The sequence below is a fragment of the Pseudopodoces humilis genome, chromosome 8 (genome assembly GCF_049639895.1).
Source record: "Pseudopodoces humilis isolate 2021_Gansu_Grassland_sample_001 chromosome 8, ASM4963989v1, whole genome shotgun sequence".
In the NCBI taxonomy this organism is placed as follows: domain Eukaryota; kingdom Metazoa; phylum Chordata; class Aves; order Passeriformes; family Paridae; genus Pseudopodoces; species Pseudopodoces humilis.
The window spans coordinates 32,794,583-32,817,279 of NC_142207.1; the positions used below are offsets into that span (position 1 = coordinate 32,794,583).

The following is a 22,697-nucleotide window of genomic DNA, read 5'->3' on the forward strand; positions in this document are numbered from 1 at the left end:
GAGCTGTAACAGCTCAGCCCAGTGTCTGGCTTTATGCAGCCTCCCCAGGTGCTTTGCTGAGGCCGAGGAACCTCAGATTGCTTTTGTGTAATCCAAACTCAGGATAAAATGAGGCTAAATGACAGCAGCTGTGGCCCCAGTGTACCAGATGTGGCAAAGTGGCTCTTTTTGGAAGAAATGAGGGATCACAAAAAACCCATATGATGGGTAAATCCCCCTGAGGCTCTGGGGGCAAGGGAGGGAACAGTTGTCAGGGAGAGCCCCAGGCTTTGGAGAGAGGAACAAAGCCCAGCTTGGCTGGGCAGCACAGCTCAACCTGCCACAGCACTGCAGAAAGCAGCAGAGATGCTTTTGACTTCATCCTTTGCTTAAACTCATTGAAGGAAAGTCCTTCAAGTCAGCATTCCAGGAAAATGAAAGAATTTCCAAGTGCAGCAAATGCCGGCGTGTGAAGTGCTCTGGTTTAAATAGGACTCTCTCTTCAACCCGGTTGTGTTGTGATCAGTGCTTCCATGGCTTACCTGTGCAGTTGGGTGGTACCTGGCAGAGGCTGAGCTGCACTGAGGGTTGGGATAAGGATTATGTGGAGTGTTTATGAAGCTGTGCAAATTGATGTCTTCACTGGGCTTACAGTGCAGCACATTTGTGTAAGGTACAGTATTGATCCTTAAAGAATTTGCTGAGCTTTAGTCTTCTAAATTACTTCTGGCTTAAGAAAAACTGTTCTTTTTAATGGTGCTTCTTGTTTATTGGATTGGGTTGGTTTTTTTTCTTCCATAACTGAAAATTATGCATCTCTTCTGGTATCCTTTTCCTTTTTTCATAAAAAGTGTAGTTTGTCATTTTGACTACCTGTTCCCAGGCAGACAAATCTGCTTGGGCATTTGTGGTGCTTTGTTGTAGTTTGATATCATTCTCATTTTGATATAATAATACTATATATAAATAAAAACTATATTTCTGTGTATTTCTTCTGCTAATTTTTTTCCCGCTTTAGAAAAATGGTAATTTCTGTCTTGTGTCCAAATTTTATGTATAATATTTACATGGGTTTATAAAAAAAACCTGGCAGATTGTAGTTTGAAATACCTGCAGTGGTTGAAGCACTCCAGGATGTGCATTTGTTTTTCTTACCTATTTTGAACAATGTCTTTGAACTCCCATTGCTTGTTTTGGGAGAATGTCAGTAGCTTTAAGTGATGCACATTCACTTGGATGGAGGTTGGGGATGGCAAAAAGGAATTACTTTGTGTCTGTTAGTGTTCTCTGATATAAGGGTGAGGTGGATATTTGAGGAAATTAAGAATATTAAGTAAAAAATTAAACACAGTCCTTAAGGATTAAGGAAAGTAAATGAGAATAATTTTAAAATAAAGAATAAGAATTCTTCTGTGTAAAATCTGACTGAGTAGCAGGATTTGTGCTTGGCCAGAGGTAGGCTGAATCCATATATATATGTAATTAATGCCTTTTTGTTGGTGTTTTTTTCCCTGCATAATTTGCTTTGTTAAACTCTTTCACCAATATGTTGCTGATAGAATGTGCTTGATGCAAAGATTTAAATGTAGAATTTCCAAACAGCATGTATTTATTTCTTTTTTTCTTTAGGAGACATCACTCAAAAAGGATATGAAAAGAAGAGGGCAAAGCTCTTAGCACGGTACATACCACTAATTCAAGGTGAGAAACTGCATGGAAGTTACACCTTTGTGCCGAATCTGTGAAAATATGAAATGGAAAAGTTCTCACTAAATAAACAGGATTAATTATAATAGTGTTTGATATTGTATCTAACCAGCAGTGGGAAATGGCTGTCACAGAGAAGTGCAGAGCAAGGAAAAAGCCTGAAATATATTTTTTTTATAGTTTTATAAGAAATGTTAAATGGTAACTTTCATCAGCAAACTTCAGTTTGACAACTATGTCTAAGAGTTTAAGATAACTTTAGAGATTAATAGTTATTGCTAAAAGCAAACTGGCTGCTTTCATTAAATGAAAATACTCAGTAGCCCTCACTCTCATGCTTTAATGTGCTGTTTTTTGCATTTGCCCTGTGCCTCACCCCATTTCCACACACTCCCTCACCCCCTCTGTTTCTTCTAAGCACTGACTTTTCTTACTATACTTCTATATGTTCTTCTTATACTTCATATACTTCATATACTATATGTTACTTCTGAAGCTGGTTATTATCAGACTTCGTCGTCCGCAGCCAAAACCTAAGTGGCCAACTTTCTTTAAAATTTATTTTTATACTAGGACACTGAAATCACTCAAGGTTAGGGCTGTTATGCTGCCACTGAGCTTTGGTGTTCTATAATCCCCCAATTTTCAATAGTTTGACAGATTTTAAGATAAGGGAAAATGAGAAGAAAACCAAGGTGAGTAGAAGCAATGAGACACTGTAAACTGAGACAGTGTTGAACAGTCAGAATGTAATCTGGTGTTTCATCATGGGGGTTCTTAGCAAAGATTTCTTTTTTGTGCCTTTTGTTTTTATTTGTGTTGGGGGTTTTTTTTAAGAATAGATGTAGGTTTTTTCTTAGCAAATCTTTAATCTCTGTAGGCCAAGCAGAACCAAATTCATCTCTTTAAAATGGTTTGTTCCTTGCAAAGAAGCAGTTTGGATTTTTAGTATGACTGACAGTCAGCAGCAAGCTCTAGCCTCACCTGCCACAGCTTTTCCTCCTTACACCATTTTTCTGGAAAGAACTGTCTCTATTTTCTGTTCAGAATACCATGTCCTCTAACTCAGCTTTATTAAAGATTCTGAGAACAGGTGAAGTATAAATTTTGACTAAGGATTTACAATTACTAGAAATATTCTGTCAATGCACTTTGTCTCCTAGAAAGTCATGTCTTTGGATTTCTGTCTCTTGCTTAATCTCTCATCACCTTTTGATTTACTCTGCCTTCACTCCTTTCTATTGACAGTGGGGGTTTTACTTCATATTTTTTCCTTGTCAGCTCTCAAAAGGCTGTTTGCACAAATATTCAAGTACTGAACTCTTAAGCATAGCTTACAGAACTCCAGTACTCTGTCTCCCATACTCGTTAAAGTAAGTTTAGATTTTCAGCTGCTTAAAGATGTTTCTCCTTGTTCAGCTATATTTTCCTTAATCGCCTTAAGCAGTAGCTTAATGAGTCAGCAAATCCTTTGGTTTGTCCTACTTGCTCGATACCACATTTTCAAAGAAATACCAGATTACCTGGTCTTTTTTTACCACTTCTGCCTAGTATAGCATTAAGCTGACAGGGATCTAGCTTTAATATACTAAAAAAATGAATAGACTGTCTGCCTCTGAGCACAAAGAATGATGCTCTGGCAAAAAGATAAAATTTGCCTAAAACATGAAGCTAACTGCCTGTTTCAGTTTCCTGACATATGTTCCATTAACCCAGTTCTAACTTGAAATTTCTTAATTGACACAGCTTCAGCATGGCTCAGAATAGTGTGTGGGAGTCCCAAAGGCTTTGAGCCTGCAGAAATTTTTTATCATTAACAATTTAATTGCAGCATTCCTGATAGGATTCAGTATCCATCAAGGTTTTGCAGACTGATGAATGTCGGCATTTTACATTTGTTGAGTTATTGCTCTGTGATTTGACATTCCCAGGACCACTAAATCATGTCTTTCTACAGCTTCATGTCTTAAAAGTGTACTTGCATGCCCAGAGGTTTGAGTTCAGGAAGTTTAACTTTCCCTGTTTCACCTCATCAACTGCCACCTACAGACTAATCATGTGCAAACTCCTGCTCTCTCAATACCATGTAAAATGCATTGGGCTATGTTCTGCTGCACTGTACAGCTGAATCTGTGGGGAGCTAAATCATTAGCCAGACAGTGCTGAACAACCCCACAGAGGGCTTGCTGAACAGAAAAATACGGAAGTGGCTGCAAAGCACATTTTCAATTAACAGGAAAATAAAGCAGAACATCTTGTGATTCAAGAGTCTCATTCCTGTAGATTGTTTTGTATTCTAAAATTCTAAATCTGCAGTGATGAAGAGTTAGTGAAAATGTCAAGGTTTAGCTTAGGAACCATAGAACAGTGTAGTTATATGGAAATAATAACTAGAACGAGTTATTTTTCACTGATCCAACCAAGTGCACTGTGCAAAATCAAAAACAAATGTTGAGTAATAGCAAGCACTAAACAGTAATTAATTATTTTAATGAAGTAAAATTTAACAGTCAGTAATTGGCTTCCTCAGTCAACCTCTGCATGCAAATTACAGATAAAACTCTGAGGAAATAATTAATTATATCTGTAGGCAGTCTGGCATGCTGCATGGTGAAGTTTCTGAGTGATGGATAACATCAGATACATGGCAGAGGGTGATTTTGAATGTGGGTAGAGCTGGGATCTAACAACATTCAGAAATAACACAATAAAATAAGCAGCATTTACAGTGAGTATCCTGTCCTGGTGGTCTTAAGCATCCTTTCTAGTATCTCAAGTAAAACTCCTGCCTTGTGATGGTTGTTTCCTGATTATCTTGATTTCTTACTGACCTTTTTACAGTGTTGCTTGTTATTTTCAAGTTGCCTCTTCAGCTGTGTAAATGAGGTTGAAATTACAGTTAGTGTCCTGGTGCTGCTTTACAAGGCAGTCCCTGGAAATTATTTCAATGGGTTTAGTTAGTGCTAGATAAACACCTTGGTGGGTGGCTTTGTTTCTCCTCTGGTGTGAGAGTGATTCCACTCTAAAATTACTTTCTTTTATTATTATCCTTCTCTTTTCTTCCTTAGCATTTCTGCTCCAGCAAAATTGAAATGTTATCCATTTTCAAGTCTTCATTTTAATGGAAAATGATGATGAAACCATCTCTAATTTTGGCTGAGGCTGGCATCCTTCTATTTTTCTTACATTTTCATGGTTTTATGTCTCTGTTTCTGCTGCTACCAGGAATTCATGCATGTTCTATTCCTGGCTGGACCAGGTGATCTTCAAGGTCCCTCCAGCCTGGATTGCTCCATGATTCTGTATAACTGTGATTTTTGTTTTTATGTCTTTGTGGGTAAGAAGTACCCACAAATCACCCTCCCATTCAATTAGAGTGGGATGAGTTTACATACCCTTATAGCACTTAGTATCTGTAGTTTCATGTTTAAGGAATGTGCAACTTACTCTGGTGTCTTGGAGTCTCCAAAACCTTTATAATTTCTTATAATTTAAAGGAAAAACATAGAAGTGCCTTTCTTGGTGCTATAAAGTTAAAAATCCTACTTTATACTATGGGTATAATGACTGTGATCAAAAGATGTCCAAATTTTAATTGGCTAATTTGGTTGGGTCTTGGTGTACTTGGTTTAAATGAGGTATGTGAAAATGCAATGTGTTCATGTGGACTAGTTGAAAAAGCAGTTTATAGCTTCATTGCTTACAGTTTCTCAAAATATCAAGAGATTGCAATTCCTGTGCCTTTTCAATTCAGTGCACATCCTTTTAAATTAGGAGTGCTGGGCTGCTTGTGAAGCACTTCCTGAACTGCTGCTTAAAATGGACTATTATTTTGAGAAATTTATGTTCTAGCTAATGCCATGTAGGTGTTCTGCTTACCAGTCTGTCATAGTGTATAAATAAGTGTGTCTCTTGCTTATGGGTATTTTCATTGAAATGGTTTAGTCACTGTTTGGATTCTCTGAATTGGATCCAAATCCTGACTTGTATTTGGTTTCACTGAGTTTATAACAAGTGTCTTCTATGCTTTTGTGTTCTTTGCTGCTGTTTCATGCTTCCTTGAACAGAAAGTGTTAATGTCCTTAAAATAGTTTCATAGGCTTCAAGTGGAAGCTTATGAGCTGGAATTTACTTCCTTGAGTAGAGCAAAATGTTACAGAATCATGGAAGACTGTCAAAAGATAATGCTTTTTGGTTACCTTTATTATTTCTAATCTCTTGAATTTCTAATACCTTATTCTGGGAAATAAATTACATTGGGTAAACCCTCTTTTAGTCCCTCTAATCTGGAAGAACTGAACACTTAGTTTTGGATCTTGAAGACAAAAGAAGTGTGTACAGCAGGTAATATGTTCTGATATGACAGTAAAGGATGATAACATTGAACTGTGATCTTGAATGAGGATTGGATACTCAGTAACTGCCCCAAAGCCAGACCTCCACATTTTGGATTTTCTGCCTTGTCAAACCTTTTCCTTTCTTTTCACGCTTTGAACCTGGCTGCTGTAATTTGTTCCTTTCTTACTTCAAGAGCTAATTCAATAGCTGCAGAAAGATTTGATAATGTACAAAGAGTCTGGAGTTTCCTCTTTGGTCTCCCTCTTCCCTTCTCTGCTCTACAGAGCTCTTTAATACATTATGTTTTGGAAATTTGATCTCTACCTACCTGGTATCTTTAGCTGCATATCCTCCCCAGTGATGCCAGCAGAGAATCTTCCTTGTCCTGGCAGCTCTTCACTGTTCTTATGGTAAAATAATTTTTTACTTGTATAAATGAGAATTGTTTGAAATGCCAGTATTAGTCTTAATTCCCCAGTGCTTGTGGATGGACAAATACAGGAATAATTCAAATATTAATTTCATCCTGTAGTTAATTGTTCAGTTAATTGGAACAAGCAGCCTCTTTAAGGTGACTTCATTCTTGCTAGCTTTGGGCAAGTTAAAAATGGAGAAAATGCAGTGATAGTGGATCAAGTGCCTTTAGTATATGCCTTTTCTGTAAAGGTGTTGGTGTGAGTGAGGAAACTTGGCCTAATTAGCCATCTGCTTTTGCTAAAGGCTAAAGTAGTGGTTTGCATAGTAGGAGAATAAATGAAAAAGCTCACCAAGCTCGTGGAACGGCATTTTACTGGCACATAGATATGTGGCCTAAGAGTCAGATGCACTATCTTACTGTTTTTACCCAAAAGTGACACTTTTCAGATTCACTGTTGGTATTTTTGCACTATGATATGAAACCTACTTTGAGAAAGCAAGAAGGGAGACTTAGTCTGAAGAAACTGAGTTGTTGTTTCTAACAGTGCCAAGGATTTCATGCCTCATCCTAATTTCAAAGGAACTTCTGAGATTCACTTATACATACTTCATCACAATAACTCTGATTCACAAAAATCAGATCTTAGTCTTGAGAGGAGGAGAGTGTTCTGGTTTTGGAGTTGGTCATACACTCCTGTTGTTATGTGTGGTCGCTTCTTCCCTGCTCCTCCTGCCCCAAGTATTGGTGCAGCCAAGCAGCAGTGCTCAGGCTGCACTCAGGACATCCCACATGCAGGTTGTCATCTGCTGATGGATTATACCAGTCAGCTCATTTTCCAGATTATTTTCCTCCCACTGGGGATCACAGAGTGGAAAATGAACTCTTACAAGTCCTGATTTCAAAGCTCTGTAGTTACTTCAAGACTGCAAATGGGAAGAATAAGGAATTCCCTTGAAGGGAAGGAAGGAGTGAAGGGAAAGATATATTCAGCCCTGTGTGGTACAAGAGACTGAGTTAAATACAGTGAACTTGATGCAGTAGGTCTTACATGAGGAAAGTTTATTGTAAAACACAGCGCTAAGCTAAATTTATGTTAGGATTATGCACAAAACCTTCCAACTGCACTGGAATTTTTACATTACATTTGAAAGTGTGGATGTATAATAAAATTGCAAATGGAAGTTCCTAGTCCAAATTTATATAGCCCTTGATGGATCAAGAGCCAGCAGGGGGTCCCCTCATTTTGGGGATCAGGAAGTGATAGTGGATATTTAATGGTTACTGTCAACCCCTTTGATTTTTTTTATTCCTGTTTTGCTACAATGTAAAATTGAGATTCATCTTCCTGAATATTAGCCAGCCTAAACGTAAGCAACTGCTCTGGGTTATCAGAGCCCTGTTCTAATAAGGTGCAGAGCAAACAACTAGAGAATGGCTCAGTTCCTGTTATTTTTGTTACCTTGTGTGAGGCTGGGAAGGTCTGTCATTGTTTCAGGAGTATGTGGAGCACCCAGACAACTTAGATTACAGCGGGAGCTTTTATATGGCTGAAGCTGACAGAATTAACTCTGCATTAATATCTGCAAAGGTTTTATTAGAGAATTGTAGCATTTTTGTAAAATATGAATCTTCTGAGTATTGCTCTATTAAATGGTGGGTATAGATTGAATGGGATTAAAATGCAGGTAGAAGATGAGCGCTTTTTAAAGGTACTGTCTTGCAGCAGTTGAATTTATGAGTAAGTATCAAGGGTAGTGAAACAATGTAGACATGGAGAGCAGATACTGTATTTGCAAAGCCGAGTTTGTACTAAAATAAACTGTGTTTCAGGTGTGGATCCATCCCTGCAAGCAGAGAACAGAGTCCCAGGCTCTTCCCAAGCTGCTCCTGCGGTACCCAAACAGCAGAAATCCCGATCCACCAACTCAAGGGACGAACGCTTCCGATCTGGTAAGGGACACAGATACAGCTGAGCCATCACATGTCCTAAGAGGAAAAGTATACCTGCAAAATGGTACCTGCACCTGCACAGAAAGCTTTGGAAGAGGGGAAGAGATAATTAATGTCTTTCAAGTATCTTTTTGTTTTGATACACAAGTGGTTTTGTTTGAATATGGCCTGGAGGAAATGCAAGAAGGGAAGGAGACTGTAGACCTGTCTTCTGATGTGTTTCTTGTTGTGAATTTTACTTTTACCTCAACAGCTTTTTCATATTTGCTGAGAAAACAAAATTGGGTTTCCAGTCTGTAGAACAGTTGCTTAAAAATTTTGAAGACTACAGTGTGTGGGATTTTTTTGCTTGCATGTTTGGGTTATTTTGTTAAAGCAAGGTTATATATTTATTGTAGCTTTCTTTCAAATATTTCCTGGTTTAAAGCAAGTGCACAAAAAAGGAAGTGTCACAATGGATATTCTACTTCATTTTAAATGGACACCACAGTGACAAACCTGTTTTGGAAAATTGTGTGAAAATACTGATATCCTCATTGCATCCTGTTCCCATTGTTACTTTTCAGGTGGTTGGAGTGCACCATTTCCCTGTGAAATTCCTTGTCACAATAGTGAGGAAGAACAGGTGTTTGGAAGCTTTTCTCTCCTAAATACTCTTGGACGTCTAGCTGGATATTTTTCTGTTTGTTGTGCAGGGTAATTCCACATCTTGGGTTTGGGGATGAGAAGTGCAAGTGATGGCATGCACTGCACATCCTTAACAGGAGGCTGGTCTTGGGTCACCTTGTCTTGCCACTGCTTGGGCAGAGTGCTGATTGCATCCTGTTTGCCCTGCTGATATGTAAAACCTTGCTCCTGAGTTGAAGTTGTGCCTTGTACATTCCTTAGGGCTAATTGAATGATGAATGAGACTTCTTAAATATTCTGTAGATATATACAAACTCCTGGGAAAGGTGCCTCTATTCAGCTACACAGAGAAGAAACTTCTGAATGTCAGGAAATATTGCATAGCGTTGTAATTAGTTAATTATATTGAAAAATATTTTTTAAAATATTAAATTAAAGAAATATGTTCTAGAAAATTATATTATAGAAAATAATGAGAGTAAGATGTGCCATTGTTAAACAGAAATAAAAATCTACAAGAGCAAGATTTCTAAGGAAATCCTTGGGAGGTAGTCCTTGGTGGGCACTACCGTGTCCTTTTGTGGTTTCCTATCACTGCTCCCCAAACTAATGTTTCATTAAATATTTCTGCCTAGAAGAAACACGTTCTTTACTTGGAAATTTGGAAAGTTCTTAGTTACAACACACATAATTGGTTCTCTTTCTCCTATTAGTGGTAAATGACAAGGCTTAATATGCTCAGATTTGGTACCAAAACCAAATAGTGACAGTTTTTTTAGACTCGGTTTAGGTTAAACTTATTTAGGTCTGTACAAGGAAATGTAGATATGGCTTTCAGATGCCAGTATCTATTCCCATCTTTCTTCTGTAGTTTAAAAAAAACATCTTCACATTTACTGCATTAGTGATTGGCTTCTTTACCTCATCAAAGAGCTAGACATTGTTCCATTTTTTAACTTCCCTGTGTGCTGACACACCTTGACTGTTGTGAGGGATAACCAGCCTCAGCCTCCTTTCCTCAGTCTCACACCTTACTTATTCTTTAGACTCTTATGGGGAGGGGACAGTATTGTTTCTTCCTTTTTCTTTCCCTTCAGTCTTTCTTCAAATCTCATCTATGTCTTTTTCAAGAGTAGTTGATATGGGGAGAATGCAACTTTTCCTAGAACAGGATCTTTTCTGGAGCAATTTTAGGTACTTTAGAACCATCAACATAAATTACTTAAAATGAGCAAGGAAATGAAACAGTTCTATCTTTTATACAATTAATCTGTCATTTACTCTTGGTAAGCACTTTTTTTAATAGTTTCACAGAAGAGTTGTATATTTAAATCCACTGTATGTTTTTATCATCCCCAGGTACTTGTCTTCAAACAGTAAATATTATCAAAAAAATTCCAGCAGCGAATACTGTTGATAAGTACAGGCCTGCTGTCCAGGCTTCAGCTGGAATAGTGTTAATTCTCTGCTTAATAGCTGGTACTGTACTGTATTTAGGATTTGCAATGAGAATAATGCTTATATATTATTATTTTTCTTGTTCTACTATTATTTTTTTTATTGTGAACATCATCATTACTATTACATTTTATTTACTTCAGATATTATTGTTCATATCTCAAGCCATGGATTTTACCTTTTTCCAGGTCCTCTCCCCATCCCACCTAGATAGTGCTTATTGCTTTATCTGTTGGTATTTTGAAATCCATGAGCAGCAGGGACACTGGTCAGCCTATAAATGTCTTTTTTTTTTTATTTGACTGACTGTAGAAATTCTTCCTTCTGTGCCTTAAGAATCAGAGGCTGATAAATGGGCAGAGGCTACAAATGGGAAAGAAAAATGCTCTTCTAATAGCTGTACAGTTTAGAAGCTGTAAGAGTTTTTAGGTGATTTATAGTCCACAAACTATTGTAGTTTTCCTCCCTTAGCCCTTTTTTAAGGACACATGGAAAGAAAGAAAATGAGAATAAGTACAAGGAACAGGAGAGAAGATTATGTGGTTTACTACAACAGAAGGAGAAAATGTTTGTAATTTATTAATTATTGATGGTTGCTTGCAGCTTCATAAAGTGCAGAAGCTTAGAAATACATCTCCAAGGCTTTTTTATTCTGCTTTTGGATGGCAGCATGTGTTGTTTTTCACTTTGGTACATATATTCTTTCTGTTAGTGAAATGCTGGACTTGCTGTTCATCACTTCCAGTGATCACTGTTAAGCATTCATGATCTCTGTTCTCAAAAATGTGACACATTTGGTCTGATTATGAGTGTTTAATTCCCTGAAGAAAACTGAACTCCACAGTTCTTACATGGTGAAACTTTCACAGTAAATTTTGAAGAATTTAAGTAACAGACAGTGGTAGAGAACTTCTTTTTTCAATATCCATATCAAATTCCAATAGCCAGTTAAAATTCAATTTATACTAATCTATGAATTTTTGTACCCTGAGCATTCTGCTTCTTTAAAATAATGTCATTCCTTTTACTTGTTTTGTTGAAATATGTTTCATCATGTAGAAAAGCTCTTAAAGCAAAAGTGGAATAGGAACAAAGTGTTCCAGGGAAGAAGTGAAAGCAATTACTTCATTGATTTGGATGAGAGAGGATGTTCCTACTCAGCTGATGTCCAAGGACAAGATATTATAAGAAAGATTTCAAGCCAGGAATAGATCTTAATGAGTATAGAGGGAATGATGAGTTAAATTGGCACTGTAAAAATAAAACATGGAACAGGATAAAAATTCCTACTGACTGTCTCCTGGTTGCATTTTTATCAGTTAATCTACTCTGTTCCAGGTTTTGGGGTGGGAGTTAGGACTAGAGGAGAAGGCGGTGGTGATTTTGCCCTCTGGAAATGGAATGAAAAGTAGTTCCCATGCTTGCTCCCACAAATCTGTGTGAAGTTATGACCTGCCCTGCTCTGCTTTGTTACAAAGCCCCAGCACATCTTTGTCTCCAACTAGGCCTTTCCATTCCCAAAATGCACAACTAAGAATGCTTTCATTTTTTCATCTGCCACATTATTTAATGACTTGATGTATTTATATGCAGACTACAAATGTTGTGTGTTATTTTGGTCTTTGGAAGACCTTTTCTGGAGAAAAACAGTGCATGTTCCCCTACTTCCTATGAGATGTTACTTTAACAAAAAAGTCTTTTAAATTGTATGTAGATGTAGACATGGTGGAAGTGACTGCATCTCGCAGTTACTGTCTCTTTCTAGAAACATTCCAGCTTGGTTTTGACTGGAATTTCTGCCATGGAAATGTGTGGCCATTTTGCCCCTTTTAAGTCTGCAAGAATAATCCTTAATTGATGTTGAATCCTGCTTAAACTTTCTGGAATTTGGGGGCATAAAAGGTTTGCTTCTCGGTATCTATGGGAATAAACTTAATTGGTGAACAATTACAGATAAAACTAAGGATCAGGAGAAACTAAGACTTGACAAAAAGCCTAGCTGTGGGAATGGAGAGGGAGGCATGCAGACATAAGAAAAAGGGAATTTTTAATTTTTAAGGCATGTATTATTAAGTCCTCGGTGTGAAGGACTGCAGCAAAAATCTGACAGGGGGCCCAGGACAAAAAAAAATGATTGCATTGAAGGGTAGAGGTTTTATTGTTTTTTGGGTTTTTTTTCCCTTCTTAATATTTTTCTCTCATAGCAACATCATCTTTGAACCTCCCATGTTGGTTGCACAAAAAGTTCTTCTTTGAGATAATAATCTACTTAGTACATTCCTGAGTCTTGTAGGAGCACACAGGTGGGATAGTATATTTGCATGTATACATATTTTAAATATTGCTCTGAACAGATTATCTGCAGGGAGCTGCAGACTGAAAAGTGATAGGTACAGGGATAGAGTAATTACATTACATTGTATATTATATGTAAGTTGTATAAGTATATATCTGTCATATACTTACATACCTACAAATAGTTTCATACCTTCAAATTTGTCTGCCTGTTACATATTTTCATCTTAGCAAAAGAATAGATAGATACTTACTGAAAGAATATATATATTCTTTCAAATTGAATAGTTAAAATTCTGAAAACCTTGTACAGCAGTTACCATGTAGAAGAAATGTGGTCAGCCCAATGCACAGATTTAGCTTTTGGCACCGTTGGAATGCAGAGATCAAAGCGAAGAATCTTCTGAAATATCACTGGAATACATTAAATTTTATCTGCAGTGATGTCTTGATTGAATGCTGAATTCCTGTTTAATCTCAGTTTCGGCTTAAAAATCAGAAAAGTTAAAATATAGCCCTTGAGCCTCTTAGGGTAATTTTTTGCTTTCAGGAAGGTGAAAAATCTGTGTGTCTTTTCCCTAATTCTTCATATAGAATCATAGAATTTCATTAGAGTTGGAAAATTCCTCTAAGATCATTGAGTCCATTAGTCTCTTTTTTCTGATTTTTATTACTTGCATTGTTTTGTGAGAACTTCAGATATGCATGTACTTGTACTTCTTTTCACTTCCTGGATTTTGAGAATAAAGAGTCAAATGCTGTTGCAAATTTACAGAATCTGCATTGAAATTTCCCCCTCAAATGAAAATAACTGATAGTTCAAAACAAACATGCTGGGTACTCTGTAACTGCAGTGTTTATTTCAGGGGGGTTTCTGAAATGCTACTCAGAGAGCATTTTCAGGCTGATTTCATGAGGAAAATGTATCAACTTGCCCCTGCTTATATTCTCCCTTAGCTTTCAAAACCATTGCTTCTGCACTGGATTGGAGCTGGAGGCTCCAAGTGGTGTTGATTCAGTCCTCCTGATTAACTGAAATTCTAACCTTTTTGTTTGTTTGTTTTCTATATAGATGTCCACACTGAAGCAGTACAAGCAGCACTTGCAAAATACAAAGAGAGGAAGATGCCCATGCCCTCAAAGAGACGCTCTGTCCTGGTGCACTCTTCAGTAGAGACATACACCCCTCCAGGTACATGTTGAGTGAACACAGACAACTAACAGAGCTGCCCAGAGAAGCTATGGCTATCCCATCCCAGCAAATGTCCAAAGTCAGGTTGGACAGGGCATCCTGAGATTGCAGAAAGTGATCCTGCTCTAAGTAGTTATTAGGTTGCACTGAAGTTCTGTATCATGGCTGTATTTCCCAATAATAAGGTCTTGGCTGGATTTATGCTGTGATGTTTTTCCTCGTGGTTTTTAGTGTCTCATCTAGAGAGTGTAGCTGCTGAAAGTCCACAAGAGAGCAGTCTTAGAGTGAGCAGGTGTCATTTATGCATTAAGTATATTCTCCTACATTATATCTCACTCAGAGGGTATCATCTAGGTAAGTATGTCAGAGCTGAAAATACCCCATTTCACATTGCAGAAGATTCTCCTATTATAAGTTGAAGAAAGTACCAGGGCATTAAGTTGCTGCATTAATTGCAGAGCACTCATCAGATGGTTTCAACTATTCAGTGGTGAGCAGACTGAAACAGTCAGAAAATCATTGTTCAGATTGGTTATGGCAGAATGCCTTCTTTAATTTTTTAGGGGGAAAAGGTAATCTTCTGTTGTTTCACAATGAATTTTCTGGAGGTTAAGAAAATACTACAACATATTGTGGTAGCAAGCCGTGTGGTTTGAGGCCAGCGTCTGTACAAAGAAGTGGGATTTCCTAAGATGTTTAATTTTGAGAACGTGTACGTGTCTTTTTTAATGTGGCCCAGGAGCAGAAGCATACAGACACCTACTGCCCTTCTCTGTCATTTCTAGTTCTTAACCCCCTTCTCTAAAAGAAGAGTTCTGGTATGCTGCCCTCCTGCTTTCTGAGCTGTATTTCTTCTTTCTATTCTTCCCATTTAAAGAGAATTCCACTTGAGTTTGCTAGTCACACACTTAAGTATATTATTTTTGTGGGTTCTCCAATTATTTCATTAGTTAATAAACAATAGTCTGTATTCTTATATGTAGTCTTTCTTGACCCTTCATGTTTTTACCTAGAAAACATGCTAAGTATTTTTATTAAAGTATCCTTTTATTCTGAGTGACTCTTAAAAAAAGCTGAGATGCTGTGGAGAGAATGTTAGGTTGTGTGATAAAAGCTGCCCTGCTCACCTGCAAAGGAGCGTGGGACATGGCAGGTAGGGCAGCCCAAATAATGCCCCGTCCCAGGAGCCACCAGCCTGTCTGTCTTAGTTTAGGGCAAATTAGGAAGGAAAACTCCAAATGGGGATTTCCCCAGGGAAATGCCCCTCCCCACCAACTGGTCCGGGAAAAGGAAAAAAAAAAAATTCCTTGGAGAGAAGTGGAAAAAGCTGTTTATTTAACAGAAATTGAGTAATAATAAATAATAAAACCTCTTGCTGTTCGATGGGATGGCAAATCTAGGAAGAAAAAGTCCTTTTCATGTGGTGTAGCTCGGCTCGCTCAGGTTCTTATCAGTCCCTCCGGCGCTGGAAAGTGCCGAGGCCCAGGCCCCGGTGGGCCCCAGGCGTGAGCTCCTGGGGTTTGGCTGGGTGTTCAGTCCAGAGCAGGCTTGCACAGATCTAAGAAAACTGGAAAAAAACAAAGGTCCAGGGAACTCTTCTGCCTCAGCTAGCTAAAACTAACTAAAAGCCAGAGAGAAGCTCTGTCCCGCTGTCTGTCCGTGCTGCAGACACCACAGTCCAGGAGCGGGATGTGTGGGAGTGATGTTTTTCCTTAACACAAACTGCGCGCTTCTTCTTCCCCCTCTCTTGCTCTCAAAGCCAGTCTTAAAGGTGCAGAACTTAATATATAACATAAACCAGACGATTGGGGATACCAGTATCATAAAGTCACCCAGGACACTGTCCCAGACCCATCTGCACAAACCTAGAGGGGCACTGGGAACAGTAACAGGCAGGATGCCAAGTTCAGGATTCTGAGAAGGGTCACCCTGTCCAGGCCTGTCCCTGGAGAGCCTCAGCCCTCAAGACCTCACACAGAGGGGTGAGGGACACTGTATGGGATGCAGGGAAAGAATATATTGGAACTGCACGAGTCTTGTTATGGGATGTTAAGGTGAGGAAGTGCAGACAGGCAAAGGGGCCTCGCCTCCTTCCTGTTGGGGAGGAACAAGTGTGGGGAAAACAGCAGGATAAGAGGATCAAAAGGGCTGGTGGTGTGTAAATGGAACACGTGCCTGGCCGTGCCCCCAAGCCTGCGCTCCATGCCATACGTGTGTGAACAGAGCAAGAAGAGGCTGTGGGATCTGCATGTTTTTTGTGTGTTTGTGCTGCTGGAGTGTCATCTTCTAACATGCCTGTGCAGGTGGTCAGCAAAGAAGCCAAGTGTACTTACACTGGGGTTGAGCAGGGTGCAGTAGCACCTTAAATAAGAGGAGCTGGAAGCTGGTGGTGTGACCACCACAGGGACGTGGTCATGACCACAAGGCTGCTGGAGTGCATGAACTATTTGAACAACACTCCCAGGCACACGGTGTCATTCTTGGGGTGCTCTTGTCCAGAGCCTGGAGTTGGACTTGGTATTCCTCATGAGTCCCTTCCAACTCAGGATATGCTATGAAAAGTTAAGTGCCTTTAGAATCTGTCAAGCTCTTTCTAAGAGAAGCTGTTATGAGATCCCCTTATCTCTATAGGAGAATGGGTCACTGGCTAAGTTCTGTATCATGGGGAACCAGGACATTCAGAAATATTCTAGGTACTTTCTTCAGCTATATCAAGTCATAAAAATAATTGTCTTTTTATGGTCCTGACTTCATTTGCAAAGTTAGCTCAGCAAGAAGGATCCAAAGTTGCAAAAACCCGAGTAGTGCTGAGCATCTAATCCATTCACCCAATGCCTTAAGTCTTTTTATTGGCAGGAGTTAATGCAATTAAAACATGCTTTGCTATTAGTAATTGAAACTTTGTTACAAACAGCTACCATCAGGTACCAGGAAGGAAGTATCAGGTTCACATTCTTTACCCTGAGGGTTGTGAGGCACTGGCCCAGAGAAGCTGTGGCTGCCCCATCCCTGGAGGTGTCCAAGGCCAGGTTGGACAGGGCTTGGAGCAACCTGGGATAGTGGAAGGTGTCCTGCCCATGGCAAGGGGTGGAACGAGATGAGCTTTAGGGTCCCTTCTCACTCAAACCATTCCGTGAATCCAAGGTTCTCAGCACAGTGTTAAATTGGAATCCAACTCCTGTCTGGCAGTAAAGGAATTACTTTTATCCATCATCCTTCCAAAAATTTTGACATACTTTTGGTGTTGTCCTATTGAGTCTCTAATCCTTCCCACACGAATTCCCTGTGATCAGAACTGGAGCTGAGCCTTCATGCAAGTCTGGCTCAAAGAGGGGTGGTTTCTGTGACTGTCTTGGGTCAGCTCCCAGCCAGGAAGAGCTGGAAGCCAAGCACAAAGTATTCTGTCACTGTTCTGTCACCACACACCAGGATCAATGGATTAACCCCTGCCACTGCCACAGGGCTTCTGCTGGGGTGATCTTGCTACTTCGTGATGTATTTATGTTTTGATATTAGAATGCTTTTACCATGGATCCTCTGTTTTTTTGCACAGACTTCATTTGTCTTGAGTCTGGGTAAGGAGATGTTGTCAGAGTGTGTATTCTGTGCAAAATCTGCTTTTTCTGTATTTCTTCCTCTGAAGTGGTTATAAATTGCAGACAAGGTGGTTCGGTTAGAGTTTTTTTTTCAATCTCTGGCTGTTGATAATCCTATCTTGTTCCATATTCCTGGGATTATTTATTTTTGCTTTCTGCCTAAAAGAAAGGGAAGGTTGCAAACAATACGGGACAAGTTTGGCTTCTCTCCAGGAGCAAATGGAGTCAGCTGCCAAAACCTCCAAATGTGGCAGCAGACCAGAAGTATCACATGAGACATGGACCCAGGAATGGGGATGCACCACAGCTGAATTTTCTCAAAGATCTCTTGTTTGGGTATTTTCATTCAAAATTGTCATGTTTGATGAGGCAGGTCAAATAATGAGATATCTACAATTTTAACTTAGAAAATGCTATCAAAGGTAATGGAAATCTTATTAAATGTTTTTTGCCCAAGATGAAGAGTAGCTTTTTTTATGTTGCTTCAAGAAATTTATATGGAATTGTATCTAGCTGAACAACTGTATTTAGATGACCAATTATATGTCCAGAGGATTAAGAAAATAGCCAAAATTAAGGTTGCAGAATTCATTATGTAACCCACCCCAGATTTCCATGTCTAGGACTCTTAGAGTATAGTAACAGACACCCTACCTTATATAAAGCATGTAAAAGATCAAGTCATTAAAATTCAGCAATTTCTTTATGAGGGCAAGATTTTTTTCTGTAATAAGACTTTCTGTTTTTTGCTCAAAATCATAAGGGATGTATTTTCTTGATATTTAGAATGACCTTTTTATTTTTAATTGGATGGATAATAAATAAGAAAAGATTGTGTGCCAAAGGGAAATGTCTGGAAAGTTGTAAGTAACTGAATGGTAATTAAATTAGGAGCCCTTTGTCAGACTTCTAACAACAACAAATATACATCAAGAATGAAAAGATGCATTAATAAGCATTTCTGTGTATTACTCATTATATCAGTTTATGTTGTTAAAATAATTTAACAACTTAATTAATGTAATTCTTGGTAATTACTCTTTCATTGAACTTCAGACCATCATGTTTTTTTAAGAATTAGTTCTCAAAACAACTTGTCAGAAGAATCAGAAACTGAAGAATTCCCTTCCCCTCAAAAAGAGTAAAAAAGGAAATAAAAAAAAAAAGGGGGAGGGTGGTATTCAGGTGCAATGAGATAAAATTTACCTGTTCAGAACAGAATTATTTTTTTCAGTGGAATAGGGATGGGATGGGATTCTCACTGATCCTCTGCTGTAGGTAGAAGCCTGTTTTGACTCTCATGTCATTACAAATGTTGGAGGTAACAGAAACTTTGCTCCAGGTGTGTTCTGGCACTAATGTGTAGAAGTTGTTGTCTTAACCCAAAAAACGGCAGCAAGAGGGGTTTGTGTGTGTGAATATCCCATTCCTTTAGTACGCGCCCCTCACGTGTAGCACGTGAGAATGCTGCACAGAGCACATGGAGCAGGGCCAAATGCCGTGTTCCTGGTGCTGGGTCATTCCCATTCCCACATTACAGGCCTGTCATCATTATTTTGACCACAGACACATCGTCAGCATCAGAAGATGAGGGTTCGTTGCGGCGGCAAGGGCGGATCAGCTCCACTCCGTTCCAGAGCCATTCCAACGTAGAGCCCTGGCTTAACCGGGTCATTCAGGGCTCCTCCACCTCATCCTCTGCATCCTCCACCTCATCTCATCCTGGAGGGAAACCTGCTGCTGCTTCCAATACCGCTCCTGCCACCACTGCTGCCACTGCGCTTGCAGATCTCATGGCACACACGCAGATAGGTCAGTAAACCTGCCGGTGTGGTTGGAATGAAATCAGATTACAAATCTCAAAGCAGGGCTAAACACAAAGGTCTTCACCAGGAGATAGATACCTGTGAATAGCCTTAAAATGTGCAATTCACAGACCAGGTAGGTATGATGTATATGTATTTAACCCAAGCCAGTTGCTCATGAGATCTGAATGTGCATTCTTCTTGGTAAAATGCTTGCTTTACCAAGAAACTAAGGTTCAGTTTTAGTGGATCCCAAAGCAGAATTTCAGAGGAATCCTGGTTTTGGTGCATGCTTTCCAATCTGCATGTATTTACCCTAAACAATGTCAGACTGTGTATTTCAGACATGATTCAGTTGCCAAGCACCCAAAAGACAGAAAAACACACAGAATCTTTGGGAAAGGTATGAAATCAGAGGTCCTAATCATTAGGAAAATTTTTTGTTGTTTGGACAGAACCTTTAAAGAAACCTAATTTTTCATATTCCCGTTTCCAAGCTTATTAATAATGAGGAATTTGCAATTTTGTTTGTCCTTGGTGGTTGTAAGAAGGAGGTAATCTGTCACCACTTTACTTCAAGCCATTCAGGATTTCATATAATGGATTAATAGAAATCATGTTTAACTCCTTAAAATTACAAAGTCAAATATTGCAAACCTTTTAAGCTTAACCGGCTGTAAATAAAAAAAGATATGTATTAAAATAGCTGTAAAAATTTGCAAGATACACAAAATGTAGCACAGCATCTTGTTATGTCTCATGCCACAGGCCAGATAGACCTGTCTATCAGGACTTTTTAATCAACAACATTGAATGCAAAATCAAGGCCTTATTAAACAGGTCAGAATCCAGCATTTAAGCAGCTGAATGTTGGACTGTATGCAAGTTTAAAATTTCCTTAGTGGGAAATAATTACAGTATCTAGAAGGAAGGAAGCTCAGGGATCATTAAGAGCCGATCTATTAAAATATTTATAAAAATAAAATTTCCAGTGCCTTTGCCAAAAAAAAAAAAAAATAGATGCATTTTCACATAAGAATGGTCTACCTCATTTCTGCAATACCTGCCATGTTCTATCAGTTTTCATTCCTAGCTTGGTAACTTGGTAAAGCTTGGTTTTCATTCCATGCATTGGTTCATGCATGGCCAGTATCAGTTCAGTTGGGACATTTATCCTGTCTGTGTCTGTCCTTTCCTAGCTCATAAGAATATGAAAACTTACTCAGTTCTTACACTGCAGAATTTCTAAAAGGGGCTTTGATTTGTCCTAGAGCATAGAAGAAGAGTTTTTTTATTTTTTCAGATAGTGAGCTGATATCAGCAATCTAAAAGGCATCTTACATGTCTTAATTGCCATGCCCTACTGAAATATTCTGTGTTTTGGTTATGTACTGAATAGCTAGTCACAGTTTTGAGATGTTGAAAATTTAAATTCAGCAGCTTGTTCCCTTGCAGCTCATCTTCTCCCGCCTGCATTTTTAATGGTAAGCTCAAACTAAGTTCCCAGGCGGTAAGCTGCAGTATTGGAAGTGCAAGGTTACAATATTTAATGGAGTCATATAGGAATGTGCATTATTTTTAAGATGTTTGTCTTTCACTTAATATCAGCAAGGACAACCCTTCATGTTGGAAGGCTTTTTTGTCTTTTGTGTAATTTTTTTTTCTTTTAATGAGTAAGGCTGGCAATATGTCTTGTTTTTATTCAAGAGCACCGTATCATCTGTGGAGTATTTCCCACCTTAATTCTTGGAGCAGCTGGAAGTACAAATCATCGTGACTTTTAATGCTCTGTCATACCCCATTTGTTCTTTCTTTGGATACTGCTCTCTTGCATTTATCTCTGTCTGGTCATCACTAATGGAAAGGTCCTTCAGTCTGAATCCAATTAACCTTTCTTCCTGAAGTCACAACTCTGCTCACACTTTTTTTTGTTAACTCCTCACCACTTCTCTTACCCTGCTGTGCCATGGTATTTCACAATGATATAAACTAATGGCATGGGGTCTCATGGGCATTTATTAATAAAATGCTCAAATCATTAATTGAGATAATGTGGTTTTTATCTGAGCATAAATCCTGAAAATTGAACCTATTCCTTCTCCATACATGGTGAGACACTGCTAGTCCCTGCAGGGTTTGTCAGGTGGGAAGTGGGATCCAGGTACACTTGTCTCTGTGGCCAAGCTGTATGCTGCAGGAAGCCTATGGTTTGGGACTTTGAGAAAGCCAAGAGGGAGAAAAAAAAACCAAAAAGCAACTTCAAAAATCTACAGAGCAGAGTGAGAACATATACTTGAGGCAGGTGTATGCATGGGCTCCCTATGGGTCCTGTGCAATGGTTGTACAGGTCAGCTTTACACAGTTGTCATCTTTGTGGTTACTGATTCCAGAGCATTTTTCTGAGAGATGAAGTAACACTTTTCCCTTCATGTACCTCACCCACATGAAAGGAATTTAGTCTCTGCAATACAAACATTGGCACTGCAGTGAGGTCCATTGGAAAGGATGGGAATGGATTTAAATTTTTCCACTGGTGATCCCTCTAAGACTGCTTAGAGCTGGACTTGTGGTTTGTGTGTCAGATTTGGCAATGTAGGACCAGTGCAATAGGCACTTGCTGTCTTGGGGCTGATTACTGCCTCAGAGTGGGGGATAATGTCTGTATTTCACAGCACTACTCAGATCTCCCTCTGCCTGGAGTTTTTCTGGCAGGATTTGTGACATGCTGAGCTCCTCCAAGGGCTGTGTCTACAGAGGCAGCTTGAGCCCTGGGCAGCAGGGTTTTCTCCAGCTCTTCCCTGCTGCATTCCTGTTTTTACTCATCAGGATTCTGAATATTTCAGTCCTTCTATTCTTGTCCATTGTTCAAACACTTCTCAGAAATACTGCCATTTCCTAACCCATTCCATTCAAAACCATTCTATAACCTTGGTTACAGTTTTGGAATGATGATAGCAACTTCTTACAGGAGTAGTTAGTGATAGGATAAAGGGAAATGGCTTTAAATTTAAAAACAAGAGAGACTCAGATTAGGAAGAAATTCTTCCCCTGTGAGAGTAGTGAGACCCTGGCTTGGCACAAGTTGCCCAGAGAAGCTGTGGCTGCCCCATCCCTGGAAGTGTTCAAGGCCAGGTTGGACATGGCATGGAGCATCCTGGGATAGTGGAAGGTGTCCTTGTCCATGGCAAGAAGTGGGAGCAAGATGAGCTTTGAGGTCTGTTCCAACCTGAACCATTCTGTGATTCTGTGATGTTCCCTAAGCATTGCTCTACAGCCAGGAAATGAGGCTCAGCTCCAAGCAAAGCAGGCTTGTGCCTCTGGGTTTGTAAGGA

At 39.1% G+C, this 22,697-nt stretch overlaps 1 protein-coding gene across 2 annotated transcripts in view; it reads left to right on the forward strand.

Annotated features, from left to right (window-relative positions):
• The window catches only part of DIP2A (DIP2 acetate--CoA ligase A), a 73,620-nt gene that overhangs the window by 19,762 nt on the left and 31,161 nt on the right, over positions 1-22,697 (forward strand). For both annotated transcript variants that reach the window (XM_005528922.3, XM_088058707.1), the window contains exons 2-5: positions 1,609-1,680; positions 8,273-8,392; positions 13,845-13,964; positions 19,127-19,372. In XM_005528922.3, the coding sequence (XP_005528979.2) occupies positions 1,609-1,680; positions 8,273-8,392; positions 13,845-13,964; positions 19,127-19,372 (558 nt within the window). The remainder of the gene's footprint in view (positions 1-1,608; positions 1,681-8,272; positions 8,393-13,844; positions 13,965-19,126; positions 19,373-22,697) is intronic.